At 37.0% G+C, this 16,150-nt stretch overlaps 2 protein-coding genes across 3 annotated transcripts in view; both read right to left on the bottom strand.

Moving 5' to 3' along the window:
- The window catches only part of LOC100373383 (glycosaminoglycan xylosylkinase-like), a 33,386-nt gene extending 29,455 nt beyond the window's left edge, over positions 1-3,931 (bottom strand). For both annotated transcript variants that reach the window (XM_085491813.1, XM_085491814.1), the window contains exon 1: positions 3,824-3,931. The gene's annotated coding sequence lies outside the window, so the exon portion shown is untranslated. The remainder of the gene's footprint in view (positions 1-3,823) is intronic.
- A 1,742-nt stretch (positions 3,932-5,673) lies between these two features.
- On the bottom strand, positions 5,674-11,551 carry LOC100373535 (fibrinogen-like protein A). Its single transcript, XM_002739547.3, has 3 exons — positions 11,459-11,551; positions 8,694-8,802; positions 5,674-6,362 (listed from the first exon to the last, which is right to left on the bottom strand). Exons 1-3 carry the CDS (start codon positions 11,549-11,551, stop codon positions 5,674-5,676), a joined length of 891 nt encoding a protein of 296 aa, XP_002739593.1.
- Between the last annotated feature and the right edge of the window lie 4,599 nt (positions 11,552-16,150).

Genomic DNA, 16,150 nt, shown 5'->3' with positions numbered 1-16,150 from the left:
CACTGTACTGAACACAATGTGCGTTTTTTTACGCAAAGACGATTCCAAAAAAACAGGTTGGTTATTGAAATATGCATACCAAGGTACAAACTGACCCCCATGGGTCAATAGTTTCTTATTCCATTGTTTTTTTTGTATTTCAGGTTTGCCATTATTTTCTTAATAATTTCAAAAAATATAAACATTTAAATAGTCCACCTCAGATTTGAAAATTAGGTTAAACACTTATCTTAACTATAATAGGGTATTAAATGTTCAACTCTCTCAACAGAAATTATGAAATAAAATTATACATCAAAGGACTATTTTATTCCATATTGTTATATTACAATATCATGAAAATTTAAAAACGGTTTGTTTTCAAAATTGTTCATAACGAAATCTAATGTTTGTTTTCATCATAGACAATTAAAGAAATGAAAATATAGTTGTGATAATAATTAAAATAAAAAATTCTGAGAGAACTTGAAGCTAGGGAAGTTGAGAAGGGGAAAGCGCATAGGAAAGCCCCTAGAAAGATATAATATCGTTATGAAAACAGAATATGTAAAACTAATAACGAAATTATCAGGGTGATATGCACAAAACAGCCAATTTGAAACATTACAGAATAAAGTAACTAATATATAGCAACAAAATATATAGCTATTTAGGTAATACTATTAAAGAAAATAGAATTGTTTTGGTCTCCAACATTTTAAGATACTCCAGGTACTATAGAATCATTTATTTGTGTTGCTAATTGTTTCAGTAATATGTTTATCGAAAATAAGTCACAGTATACAGATAATCTCTGCTTCATTTTGTTTATATTGTAAATTTAAATAGTGAATACTTGTCTGTTATTTTTAAGCTGTGAAGACATCATATATTAATTTACAGCATGGAATGATTTGTCATTTACAACACATGTCCAAATACCTCCCATAAAATGACAGATAACCTATTCACCACCAGACTTTCTCACCAAATTTGTCAGCACTTTTTTCATATATTCTCTTAATATTTCTGGAAATGAAATTTTGAGCATTTTTCAGTTTTTACTCAAAAGATTTGGCTATTCTTGTCCCAATCTTCTGAAAAAGGTTAAAGTAAGTCATATTTTAATGATCCAGTACACAATTAAGGCAATTAATGGTTTCTGCACTTCTAATAAATACAATAACACTTTGTACATGAGGGAACATCATAAAAGTATTAATGGTCAAATTGCAATTTTACGATATTACTCACGATATTAGGTGAATGGTAGATGGAATATTGGAACTCAAACGAACAGATGATACTGACACACTGATAGGCAGCACTGTCTGACTACCTCTTGTATGTCAATTTCGTTTTGACTAGTACATGTAATTGTTAATCATTATACATCTGTCACCGTGATGCTATAAGTTACAGCGTGTCGTAACTATGCGATATTTTACAGCGTATTTTCATCCTATATAAGAAAATGCAAATTCCAAATATGGAATGATTACGCACGTTAGCATCCTTTAATAATAAAAACAAACATGGCAGCCCCCCAGGGTTTGACCGGACTCCACATAAAAAAGTTCCCTGATTCTGTTTTAAACTTTTTGGATTTCAGCATTCCCATGATGTATCCTTGGAAGGAAAAGATGTATAATAATAAGGTTATACCTCAAAGTATGCACTCGGACAGTACGACGTCACATCAACTTCTGCTGCGCATCGGTCAATACTTCTGCTGTACTGTCTTCTTGCATACTTTGCAGTATCCTCGTATTAACCTCATGTTACTTTCATACTATTAATTTATTGTGTACACTGAGATGGATAATTAGTCCTGCCAAGTCATGGCAATCTTATTTTATATGATTACTGAAAATGAACTTTCCAAGACTGGTCTGTTCTGCCAGCGCCCTCTATATTTGTCATCGCTTTAGTGAGGGGATAAATATGCTAATGGTAGCATGAATTGTAAGTTACCAACCAATGAGACGGCAGCTTTTGATCCAACTTGTTCTACGCAACTATAACCCATGCGTGACCTGACAAGCACACGTGTACTTTCCTGAAAGTTTTCCACTCCCAAGTTTCATACCATCACTGCATATCAAAAAGGTTATAAAATTGCCACACCTAGACAAGTCTAGTGGATAATATATTACATACATTCACACATATTACGTGTTTGGTACGTTAATATTTTGCCCATACTTATACACAAGTCGCTAACTAAACTTTTTAATTAGTATTTGGTCTAATTACCAATACTTGTTGCAAATTCTCATTAATTAAATTATTATTTTATCTTAGGCACGTGATATTATCATTTTGTGTGCCCTGTATGCTAATTTTGTTGACACTACTGTGTTCTCTTTCACCATGGGTATGCCGTGTGCAGTTTCTCCAATTTTCTAGGATTTGTATTAATTTAAACCTATTATTATCGATCTGTGCTGGATTCCGTCATCCTTGTTTGTTAAGTGGTAAGCCTGGTTTCACCATTTCTAACACTCACATAATACATGTACTGTAAAATACTTTATTTTAGCTGGAATTAATTTTCGCTGAAAAGACTTTTGGGTGTTTTGTATGGAATTAATTTTCACTGATTTTTGGCGAGTTGAATGTAAAATATAGAAAACCAGGTATATTCACTGGATTTTATTTTCACTTAATCATTCTTTCAGCGAAAATTAATTCCAAGTGAATATAAAGTAATTAAAATTAAAATGTTTTATTAAAATCTGACCAATGTCAGATTTGATAATTCAGTCACACTCTACACATTGAGCTCTTGAACATGATATACCACATGCTTATATTTTGGTTTCAATTTGGTATAGTATTTTATTTTATGTGAAAGAGTATTAAAAATACCAAAAAGCAAATACTGAATCAGGGGAGGAGCAAATTACTAAAATTCATACATCTCAACAAATTTGCATTATTTCGGTTTTGTATTCAACATTAAAAACATGTATCTCATTAAATCATAAATTTCAATTTGAAAAGATCTTCAAAAATTTATAATTTTTGACATTAAAATCTGTGAAATTAAAAAAATTCAGGACCAATGCCATTTTTTTTCCTACTCTACACATTAAGCCCATTTTTAATGTATCATATGTTGATTGTGTGTGTGAAAATATAAGATATAAAATTGTAGATTATATATGATGTTGATCAAATTATGCAAATTAGAGGCAAAGCATCTTAAAATCGTGAAATCTTGTTCTGCACAAAAACAATGTGAAAGTGTTGTGGAGGTTACGCCCCTCATGGACTAACAGAATGATAACAATTTTGCATGTTGCCATTTCACTACAGGTTGAAAAATAATTCAAAAACGTAATCATCATGTTAACTCCCTTAATTACGGCATGGGGCTAACAACGGAAAGAGCTGTCGTAAGGCGAGTTGTATTCCCACCCGGGATTCTCACCGTACCCACCCCATTCACACCAACAGCTGACGACGTGTAAGCAAGTCTTTCAAGAAACTGGCCATCGAAAGCATGCGGATATTGCCAGTGCAATATTGACATACACGTGTAAAGCAAGAGCACTGCTTAATGATGGATGGCGGTGTTTATTAAACTGTCAATCTTCCGCTGTTTGGAAATGTACGACTGTTTAGAACGAATGCTCACCGACACGAGATAATGTGATAAACAGATGACGCGCCGACACGGTGCGACGCACGCTACCAAGCCCCGATCAAGCCAGACCCGGGGCCAGACCATTCCTGGAGTTCATTTTATCAACGCATTCAAGCCACCATTTCCGTTATACACAATACAGGCAGGTTAGCTGCAATGAGCGAGTGCTTATCGTCAATCATCAATACTTACCTCGAAACGATCAACTTCTCTCAACATGCAGGACTGAATGACAACTCAACTGTAATGAGGTAGCCACCATATTGAAATAGTAGTACCTTCTAAGCCATCAAACAAAATAAGAATGACTCCCTAGCTACGTGTTTGAGATCCACCAGTCCCGTCAACTATCAATCTCCTTGTTCTATTTCTACTTTCAGTGTTCCGGCCGCAAGGATCTCTGGGAAGGAGAATGGCCTACTGTAGAATCGTCGCTGACATGGCCAATTGAACAAAGGTTTAAATCTAATACATGTCTCTAGAATACAATTTTGATTCTTTTAAATGAAAGTAAAACTGTTTAAAGTTAAAATGGTTGCCCCCATGTTTAGTGACCCGGTCACCTGTCATTAAAGAATGTCATTACCTTCAGTTATTCATTATCACCTACCAATACATTTTTCAAGTCCATAGTATAATGATTCAGAAATCCGATTGGCGCTACAGGACTTGCACATACAGGGTAAGTAGTGCATAAAAACAAAATCATCGGTGTGTTAGAATGATAGAGGGCGCTACATATATCAACATATCTATTTACCTAGATATGTACATGTATTACAAAACGGTGTAAATATCTGCTGAGGACAAGAAAAATTTGTTAAACCTAGAACAACTAATTCTATTATACATCTGGAGTTAAACAGATGCAGACCAAATATTCTTCAAGATTTGTGTTCGATAATAAGTGACGACAGACAGTGGGTAGTCGAATGAATTACATGTGTAATCGAATAATTAGGTAAATACGCACTATGAATTACTAGTACACTACCAGTCTAGGAGCTACCAAAACAACATTTTAAAATTTCGGCAACTCATAATTAAGTTTACTTATAAAAAATCAGAATTGTACACCAATACTAAAAAAGTTGGCCTTATTGTCTGTCCTTCTTATAAGTCACGCCCTCTGGCGACTGAAAACTGCAAGGTTCATTGGCGGATTCAGGGCCATTAAAAAACGTCATAATGCAATTCAGCAATGGCGTCACCTGTAAAGGTGGGCGATCTAGCCTAACACACTGATTCCGTCCCTGCAACCATAGTCCCTCAACAGTGACTAGGGGACTGTGCTGCAACAGAACGCCACCAGTGGTGAGAGTATTAAAATACACGTACTTCGTTTAAAACTACGAGCGCATTTTCTTGTTCATATTTATTGATTCCTAAAATTACCCTTGGATGCCCAACTCTGATATTAATACAATCTTTGAAAATTTAATAAATGCTAGAATCATTTCAACGATTGGGTTATCACTACGCACCCGTGTCAATAAGAAAAAAACTAATTTGATCGATATATATTTAGTATGCAAGATTTAATTATTTAAACTTGAAGTGTGAATTGAAGCAAATACTTATTCAGCCGAATACAACAATAAATGTATCTACTGCGTCATAGTCTCCCTATCCCTGTGACCGCGTGTATATAAACTACGTAGTCAGCATATTAATATGTAAATTAGCCAATTATTATGCATACATCCATACAGTTATTAACCTCGCATTCCAAACCACTTATACGGACGTTTTCAGTAACACTAAATACTACTATTTAAAAAGAAATTAAAATCAATTACCCTATATGTATTATTGTAATTCATATTTCATCAACAAATTGTTCGGTAATGCAAATTGTCGGTCGTATTTGTGAAGACGTGTGTTATATTATAAAACCGTGAAAGTATATTGTAATGTTGGTCTGATAAACTGCGAGCACAGTCAGCTGGCTCTTACGTGATAATAAAATAAATGCGATATTTACTATATGGGGGCCGCCATCTTGAATGCGGCATATCACTATTCAATATCTATTATTCATTTTATGGTTTCAGTTTTAAAGTGACGATTCGTAAACAGATCCATTCTGGCGGCGATGGCGGCGATGTCGTGTAATAGACAATACCTTCTTCATCCTCACACCGCAGTCCACCGACATCGTATTCTGAGTTTAAGTTACTTTGAAAACAATTCAGCAGTCCTGACTGAGTGTACCACCATCCGCCACGGCAATAATCGGCGCAGTTCACTCCTATGTTGTTGTCGTTATCAACATCCATGGCACTAAACGGCACTCCATCGTGATATCCTAAGGAGTCTATGATGTTGCCAGACACCTTAGCTCCGATGGCAATGCGATAATTAGACACTTCATCTCCAACAGAAAAGTGATCGTACGTGATTGTGTAATCAACGTCGTCCCACGTCGTCATGTCAATGCGAAGTTTGTACGACTTGAGTGATGTAAGTGCGTGAATTTTCTCATTTCCAAGCCAATATTCACCACTGATATTTCCAAAGCCGTCTTTATAAAGTAACCAAGACTGAAAGAAATCGACGGACCCATTAAAGCGTCTTTGAATCACCGCCCATCCACCTCCGTCAACTCCAATAGAGGTATCCATTTCGCACCATATTTGGTAAGGTGACGTGGCATCGTCTGGTTGGATGTAAAATACACCGCTTTGAGTAACTCCGATGTCAAATATATCTTGACAGTCCCGGATGTAGGCTACAAAAGAAAAAGATTAATTATCATGGGCCCAGCAAATTAATAAACAATGCTTGCCTTTTTAAAAAAAAGAAAAAACGCCCTCTAGCGTCAATAGTATTTTGTGAGAGATATTACATGTATAACATTTTAAAGGGCGGTAGTCGTCGCGCAGCGCGTGTTCGAATTTCATGTAAATAAACAATGTATTTTACACGCGTTGTATACGTCGCTACGAGTCCCATATCGAACAGGACGCGGCGCGACGACCACCGCCCTATAAAATGTTATAATATCTCTCACAAAATACTATTGACGCCAGAGGGCGTAATTTATGGGAAAAAGTGTGTCTCACTTGTTTTGTTTTTTTATTAGTTTGCAATTCCACACGCCCCGCGGTTTTCGAAACACCTAGAGAGCATGGAAAACAAATAAAATGATTCTCATAAAATCAAAATAATGCTTATAGAGCACCAGGCATTAATCAACAATTCATTATGAACGCTGCGTGGACCTATGGTGATTTATTACCAGGCTTGCTGATTTAGAGGATTGTTGCAATCTTTCAATTATTGACTACTCTCAATTTGACCATGACCGGAAATTTCCTATTAATCCGTTCAATAAAGTACTACATTCCTGTAAAATAACCGTTGATCATGCATCATGTTTTCTGTAAATATGTAAAATGTTGATAAAATAAGCTCTTCTTCTCTTAATCTTCTGGTCGCCATAGAATCCCCGCCAACATCATGTATATTTCAAGAAAAATGTCCTTCTTACTTTCGAAGCATGTAAATACTAACTCCTACTGACTGCAAAGCTTGTGGAAATAATTATGATGGTTTATTTTGCGAATGGTGACACATTTTGACGTGTAAAAAGTATTCTATATTGTCTTTGGTTTACTCTAGCGGAGTCGGTGCTAGTTCGTTATCCCAGTACGTCATATAATTCATAACCTTTCATCCTCGTTCTCTGATAGTAGTTTTACGATCACCGTTATGGTTCTCCGATTACTTATTAAGTAGACAGGGCAGTGTTTCTTTTAAAGCGCCAATAGCTGTAATTCTGAATTGTTTACTGTTTAAATTTAACCACATAAAACTTACCGAAATATTGTATTACATATAATTGCATGGACAAAGTGACCCTGCATAAGCTATATCACATACAATGAGATGCGAAAACTAAAGGTCGAGTAGTCGCCATTTTGTTGAAATCGACATTATGGTGGGGACCGTGGAAAATTATGAAGAACACTATTAGAGGAAATGTCACATAAAATCAACATGGCAGCGTATTTACGTAAGTTGTTATCAACGTAAGTTGTAATCTTGTGCCTGAAGATTGCTTGACAAAAGTGGATTTCAATAGATGGCGCCCTCTGGAAATCTGGACGCAACCCCGAGATCATCTTTTTTCACTTGCAAGTATACAACGCCGGCATATAGCGTATATGCTTTGCTGTCAGTGTCCACATTTCGGCGATAGCTGTTACCAATAGACACTACACTAATGACACTGAATTGTTATAATTGAAAATACAAATCTGAGAAAAAAACTAGAAGATACAAACGACTACCAAGCGCTCGTTCACAGACATATATTCTCCTGACCGGGCTATCCACATTTTAATCCACGACCAACCTTAGCCTCTGTAATAGTGTCATAACGACAAGTCCGGATATATTCAGAGAAACCGCAATACCCCCTCCCCCTTTCATAACAGCCACGATCATGCGTAGAAACCTATTTAATTTAATTGACACTGACGTGCACATTGGAAAACTTAATTCATGTCCGCTTGAATGTGTACATTCCTTATTGCTGGGATTTAACGCTTCGCTTGAAGCAAGATTACACCCCTGTCGATAGCTATGAATCTTCGGAGAGTAGGGCAATCAAATCGCATTGATGACGTCACAACTGTCAGGCACAAATCCTGACAGATTATACAGATCGTCAATTAATTACCAATTCGCGAAGACGGCAGAACAGACATAAAACATTTATTTAGGTTATTGCCGATGGATGATGAGACTGTAAATCGGTTTGACTGGGAAATCATAGTACGAGTACAAATGTACTACTCGAATACGTGATATATGGTTGGATGTCTGCTCTTCGTGATCACGCGACAAAACACGTGTTACTCGAAACATTCATCTTTCCAGGTCGTGGTATTACGGAAAGATGTTTGGAGTAGTTCAGTGATTATAACACGACGTATTACGCACGAACGAGGTTTGAAAAAGATGGAAGATCTAATGACGTACTCTGACAGAATTTTCGCATGACACCGAAACGCAGCAAACAAAATGACGTACGTGTATTGTACGCGTTACCTACCCCGATCACATGTTATTCCCGTCAGAAACAACGGGCATTTACAGATGTATCCCCTGGGATCACCACAGTCTGCTTCACACGTGCTGCTGTGCTGACACTGGGAGCATACCTACATGAAATACAAGAACAATATATACGAAAAATGAAATGCGTATCCGTAGATAGATTTACAATTCTTCAACGATTAAAACAGATCTTGATCAAAAATGGAATATGGATGTGAAAATGTAATTTGTAATATTTTTGGTTGGTAAGCTGAAAAATACAATAGTATGATTTACTACAAAGGCCGTTCTTCAATCGCGGCACACACGTGAACTAGTATTCGTTCTATGAAACAATGACATTTTCTAATGCGCACGTGCGCTGATTTTTTTATTTTGGTACGTACGATAACAATCCATTGCACATTTTTCATAGATTGAATACTGTGTGACGCAAACTGGAAGCATTTTTTTTTGTTTACGATAAATCATAACCTACTTTAGTTCTCAACATGCAGTGACAAACAACAATATGTATATTGTGAAAATCGACTAATTTAGAGCGGTGGTCGTTGTGCGGTCGTTTGTGTTGACTGATTTTCCCATAATCCAATACGCTCTTCTAGTGGAAATCACAAGTACGAGGTTGAGCTGGGCGCGACTTGCACTAATTACCGTCAGTGACTCCTTCGGTACCTTGCAACTACCTAAAAAATTAGCCTGCTAACGTCTCACTTTGTACTCGTTGGTCTGCACAACAGTCAAAGTCGCCAACTTTGCTCATATGAGATCCATATCTCGCGCATGCGTGGCGCGACGACCACAATTCTTCAACTTATGTTGATGTTTTAGCATTGTGAACTGTCATTGTGAGAACTTGACGCATTCATTTGAAACGAGATACGCATTACTGCAAACAGTGCCACCTAGCGTCGCTGTTGCAACAAAGTAGTCGTTCCACAAACTGACCAAGTGACCATTCACCTGTTACTGAAATCAATTACTAGTAGTTTTACACCGTACAATTTTATTTCATCAAGGGGAAGGCGTACCAGGCGCCCCCCTTCCAGTCTGCAAAAAAAAAAAAAAAAAACAATTGACAAACCCAGCCCACGTCAATAGGAACGCACCCCCCCCCCCACCGAATTGTTGGATCCGCCAGTGTTCATGATAGTATAACAACAATATCTCTTCTTGCTGTTTGACACTTGGGTGGAATGATGAACTGTGTGATAAACCAACCAACCAACAAACAAACAAACAGGTATCGCTCCGCTGAATTTCAGGTACGTCCCTGAAAGTATTTCCTGGCAGTGTAATGATACAGGGCCATATGTTATACACGTTCAATCGAAAGATTCGAAAAATGGGTTATTTAGTTCAAATTTCAAAATTCAAATTCAGTATGAAAAATATCAAAATCTGCCGAATATGTTCCTTCAAATTGCAGCAACGGGTATTAGCAAAACAATTAGCCAGTTTATCATGCCGAGCGGGTCAACTCTTTGACATTTTGAGTGACCATTAAATGAATTCAATTCTGGCGTGACAGTGCTGAAGTAAAAGTTGTTCTGCTAGGTTTACATTTACCTGTACACGATTCGTCATAACCACGTTTTTACGACAACAGCCGTAAATATAGTTTTAAGCATCATTAAAATCATGTGGGTTTGAAGGGAAAAAAACATCGCATTCATTAGATTCATCAATGCGTACATTTGAACCAAATCCGTTGCCACGTAATTTAGTGAAAATGCTAGTTACAAGTACTTAAAAGGGATAATGTGTGTGCGCATGCGTCACGTCACGTATCACGTGTCAGGTACTATGCGCATTTATCAATCAAATCCTGCTATATTTTGCTTATATATATATATATTTAATTTTACGATATATCTTACTTTATGTGCGGTGTCATCCTCACTATTTGAACACAGAAAACCGTCAAAATTATATTTAGTTTGTCTTTGACTATTGAATAGCAGACGAGCTGAAAATGCACTAATAATAGGAATGTGCGTTTAATCACATTCTGACAAGAATGTCTGCAACCCGGGTCAGTGACTTTGTTACTGCATGTGCCGTGTTTGTGATGTTTTGAATCCATAATGCTAGAGTAACACATACGGGTCACGTGATTGTAGAGTTATTATGACAACAAAGTGGAGGAAATTACTGAGGTATTAAAAACCAGAAAACAGCAGGGTACGATTGAGCTGTTAATTATAATTACAAATATGTGTTGAATCCTAATAGAAGGATAATATGTAAGACATGGACGTGCTTAGAAATAAGACGGATAACCAGTATACATAACAATCTGGCAGAATCATTCTAGGAATATTTCGATAAAAAAAACGAAATATTCCGAGAAAGAAAAAAACGTTCAATTTATAAAAAGAATCAAAAAGCGCACGACTTTTCGACTTAAATAAATATGTTTTGCTTTTTCGGAATTCCTTCCTATCGAAACATTCCCGTTAACACAAGTTTAGTATTGAATATCTATTGGTAGATACAATAAAATAGTTGGAATTATTATTAATATAAAGAACGCCAATGCGCATGCGCTTGAAATTACTGGTACGTACCCTTAATTCATACTGCGTGGAAGCTGAAGAATTCGTAAGAATATTTAGATAAAAACTTTCTGATGTTACTATGTGAAGAACTTTTAATTCAAATATAGTTTCCATTTTTTTATCAATATTAATATTATCCATATTATAACTGGAATTGGTGGTTACTACCGTGACGTTATAAATAACAGGAAGTACTCACCCCATGGGCGTCCCCGATGGGACTGCTGCTCGGTTGAGAATCGCCAATGCTTGGAAGAATTAGAAAGTACATGCACACACACACCAACGTCATTATGAAACGGGACGTCAACGGGAAACTTCTACCCGAATATAACTGAGAGTCCAAGTTATGTGGTGCAGTCAGCTCGTCCGCTCATATGTAAATATGGTTTGCATATCGATGTATTCTGCTTTAATATAGCTGCCTCTCAGGATGTATTACCTTGTGTCACGTGATCTCTTAGTCGCCATAGGCTTAACGTTCATTCTAGAAATGATGACCAATGAGCCAGGGTCAGAGTAGGTCACGTGTACGTGAATCTGGAATTACCATTAATTTGTGGCAACTAATATATATATATGGTTGTTGAATCAACACAATCAACTTATAAAGCTAACATTCCATGCAGTGATGTGTAGCAGACATAAGGTGATTTTGAAGCATCGATCTGTGACGGGCCTCGGCAATCTCCCGCGCAGAGTTCTACGAATATATGATTATTCTAGCCGCAATGAGGAACTCTGGGAAGAAAAATGGGGCCTCGGTGAGTGAAACAGCAGTCGAAAACTCTCAAGAAATACACTGAACATGTATAACATATAAAATTTGGTTGTTCAGGACTGTCTCATGGTTGAGTTTGTGCTGTTTTCTCGACTCGGACTTTAGCTGTTTTCACCGGCTCTTTGACCGGCGTTCCATAGCAGCTTGCTCTTCATGAACGGTTGTTTACAGTAAAAACACTATTTCTCATAATGCGTATTGTATAATACTGCATGTTGCAGTCCACATATCCAATGGGCGTCGCTCGTAATCTAGAAGACAGGACTTTGCTACAACGTGTTGTAAATACCGAGCCTTTAAAAAAAAACGTTTTTTTATAAATGGTAAGATTTTAGACTACGCCAAGTGTTCCCTAAAATTACGTATATTCGGGAGAATACTGTGAAGTATTCTGTTAACTTTCCATAAACAGAGGAAATTCCAACATTTCGGTAGCGACTCATCGTTTTCCAATCACGGAGTTTCTTACTGACGATTTAGATTGAGCGCCCTCATCGGTCACATACCTGAAATATCGTATCGTGTCCGCGATATACTAGTATCTATCGACCGTTATTTTGTTTATACAACTGACTTTATTTTGACTGAATAAAATCCTAAATAATATGAGTAAGCACAAATATAAGTTATATAAATATATGAACAGAGCATGCTTATTTCCGTCTGTGGCACATTTAAATAATAATAAATACAAGTTTATATAAAGCCCAGTATCCATCGCACTGATGCTCAATGATGCTTAGTTTCACAGATAAGCTTGCTGAAACAGGTAAGATTTGAATTTGGATTTGAAGATGTTAACATTTGGTGCATAACTGGCCGAGATTCATTCACTAACGAATGCGACTTTGAGGCAACCTTGGTTAAGGTCCGCTTGTGTTCGACCGAACCTGGTTGACCCCAGGATAGCGCATTCAAATTGCCATTTGGTAGGAAGATGACCGCACATCCCTGTCATGTAGTCACAAACATGAATATGACTTCTGTGGCAAAAATGCACTATATGTCAGCACTAGCACTTGCAATTTGCACATACAATAAAAAGTCAGGAGAGTCAACAGTGACATTCAATGTCTGGAACTGTCGCCTGGCACGAAAAATATGTTAAACTAAACAAAAACATTTAGTGCATAACAGATGTCATTTGGTAATTGATTCCATAAAGATGGCGAGAAATGAGCGAATGATCGGTCACCATAATTCTTTTGATGAATCCTAGATACGGCAAGTGTACTAGTATGTTTCTTACTTGAGCGTAGGGTTCTCTGGTTTTGATTTTTGTGAATCAACCGGTTTCCATAGTGATGGCATGGAAAACGTATACTCTGACTTTACCTGTCGACTTTCTCGGTGAAAAAATTATATTGTTTCTATAACCCGGCCTACCCTAGTTTTACTGCCTAGCCCGAAAGTTTTTTTGGCCATATTCGAGAAAGGGGTGGCAAACTATTGTGCCAGTCTTTTAACGAGATTTTACATCTGAGTTTCAAAACTTTGTCAAACTAAGTAATGCAATAAACTTTAACCATTATTTATAATAACGATAAAAAACATTCCTTATATCAAGAAAATATAATTATTTTTTTCGAAAATTAGATTTTCCTTCTCTATTTTTGAAGCGCGTGTTTTAAATAGGAACCGCAACACAATTTTTTATTTGGTCTACAAACTGTTTTTTTTAATCGACCTGATGTTAGGAGTCAATACGTACTCCGAGTCACGTCAACTTAGGCAATAGCAATTTGCTTTCTAAGTCTCAGTCCAAAATCATGTAGACCCAAATATCAAAACTTGTATTCATAAATCTTATGGAGATCATTCGAGTCTCCGGTCCATCTAAGAAATCTACAATGTGGTCAAAACCCGGTGTATCTAGACGCTATTCGGGTTAAAGGGATCCTGTCTTACACCGACACATTCCCTGCAGTTCAAATGTCGTGATGCTAGTATTGCTTTTTTTAAACATGTTTTTTTTAAACAACAATCAAACCGCCTGACTTGATCAGAAAGAAACAAGGTGCCTGTGAGGGTCAGGGCGTGCTTAGGGGATGGGTAATTGCGTTAACAATCATGAATGAAAGTAAATCCACTGGAAATGACGGAATGACAGATGATATCTACGATGCTTTCTGTTCACTCATGGAACCGAATGTGGGTAAAGTGGACTAAGAATTATAATACAGATAATGTATGTAATTGGAGGACAATGACATTGTGAAAAGTCACGGTGGATTACAACTTTTCTGAACCGACCGAGGCGGCGGTACGTAATTTTGCATGAGGGGCGAAATCTGAAATCTAGACCCTCTGAAAAGATATTTCTTGCATTTTGAGGAGAGAGGTTTTCTGATACAAATGGTTTCAGTATGATTTAGGGGGCGATGCCCCAACATTTTTTTTGGGTGGGCGACCGCCCCCTCTGCCCCCCGCCACTGTCCCAGTGCCTTGCTCGGTTATCCAGCAACCTGTACCATATAGAAGCCAGCGCCGCACGGACGGGAAGCTTCAGTGTCTGGAATTAGGCAGGGGCCTATCACGTTTCATTATGGCCTTCTCTTCTCGAAAATGTTCGTGATGTACCCTATCAGGTGAAAAAGGATCCAACCTCACACGAAGGGTCTTACCTATTTCTTGTCAGAAAATCGTCTCCTTTCTTTGTTATTTGTTACTAGTAAAACATCTGTATGCTGCGGAAAAATTAAATGCAACCGGCAGTACACCAGGGAAAGATCATATTTACTCCCCCATCTAAAAATGAAGAGATGTCATAAATTGATTACATTTTTCTCTTCAGTATGCATCGTCTCACAAATATATCTGTTATCACTATACGTGGGAATATCAGTACGAACCAGAATACACAAACAGGATATAAACATGATGTATTTATTAATAACCCACCATGGGTAAACATCCGCTGTTTGTTGACGGTACGATGTTATCATTATAATTATGTAGTCTGATATGTACTAAACTTAAAATTGTGGTTTTAATGAAATTAAATTGTTAAACGGTATTATCACATGTGCCGAAAGCTACAGAAGAGGTACAGTTTGAAATCCAATTATGCCATCTCTTGCAAAAAGTTGTCTATTTCTATTTTTCTATTTCTAATTGTGGCGTGAAACCTATAGTATTTCTACGCGCGTGGATTCAAAAAGAATCAACTTTAATAAGAATAATCTGGACCGTGTTGCCGCAGAAATCGCCCTTGTACAGAATGTAATTCAGAAAAGGGGCAAATTATGAAATATTTAAATAAATTCGCGTATATGCCAAGCATCACAACCAATTATTTTAACTATTATGATGATTTGAGCGAATTTTCTTTTATTCACGAACTGGGAACAATGAGTTATGTTCAAGTTGTTATTATGTTGTTGTGTCCACGTGGTTCAATTTAGCAATTTTGTTTTTACTCTTTACTTTACTTATCAACGAAAATAGCGAAATTAATAACCAGCGAATAATTATTGTGTTTACATTATGTGACATACTCAAGTGTGTAATTATACATATCGTGAAGAGTGTGTGTTATTTCTACTGGACCGAACCCTTCAGTGGTAAACTTGAACGCCGAGGGCAACATAATAGAACTAGATGGTTACTTCACGTTTTCACGTAAATAAGGGAAAGTTCTAGTTCAACTGAGAATGTGCCAAGTGAATATAATGAAAGACGTGTAAATATAAATAAGTATGCTGTTTTAGTAGCATTCATTACCGTCGTGAACATACCTCACCGACCATAAAAGTAGCCTTGCCTGACCTTTTCTACCAAATGTGTTATTTGCATAACAATGCGTTGCCCCTCATGAAAGGAAATAATGAAGGAACTCTTTGACGAACACGTCCATAAAAGAGGCTTTCATTTCTTATTGTGAAATCAGACGAAAGGAACAGACCCAAGGTTGGGAATCTTCCATTTTGACAGGGGTGCAGGGTAATATCTGCGGGGTGTACCTGTGCAGACTTTCGTGAAACTTCACTGAGTGAATCAAACTAAGGCGTGTGTACATCGCAGTACATCGTCCAGCCACGGGAACACAGCAATTTCAACGACATTTCTGTCATAATATCGTAATTTATACATTGTTTAACTGTCGGCATC

The sequence above is a fragment of the Saccoglossus kowalevskii genome, chromosome 17 (assembly GCF_978046115.1).
Source record: "Saccoglossus kowalevskii chromosome 17, keSacKowa6.1, whole genome shotgun sequence".
NCBI classification, from domain to species: Eukaryota; Metazoa; Hemichordata; class Enteropneusta; family Harrimaniidae; genus Saccoglossus; species Saccoglossus kowalevskii.
Note: the sequence above shows the minus strand (reverse complement) of the source record. Positions and strands in the feature narration are given on the sequence as shown.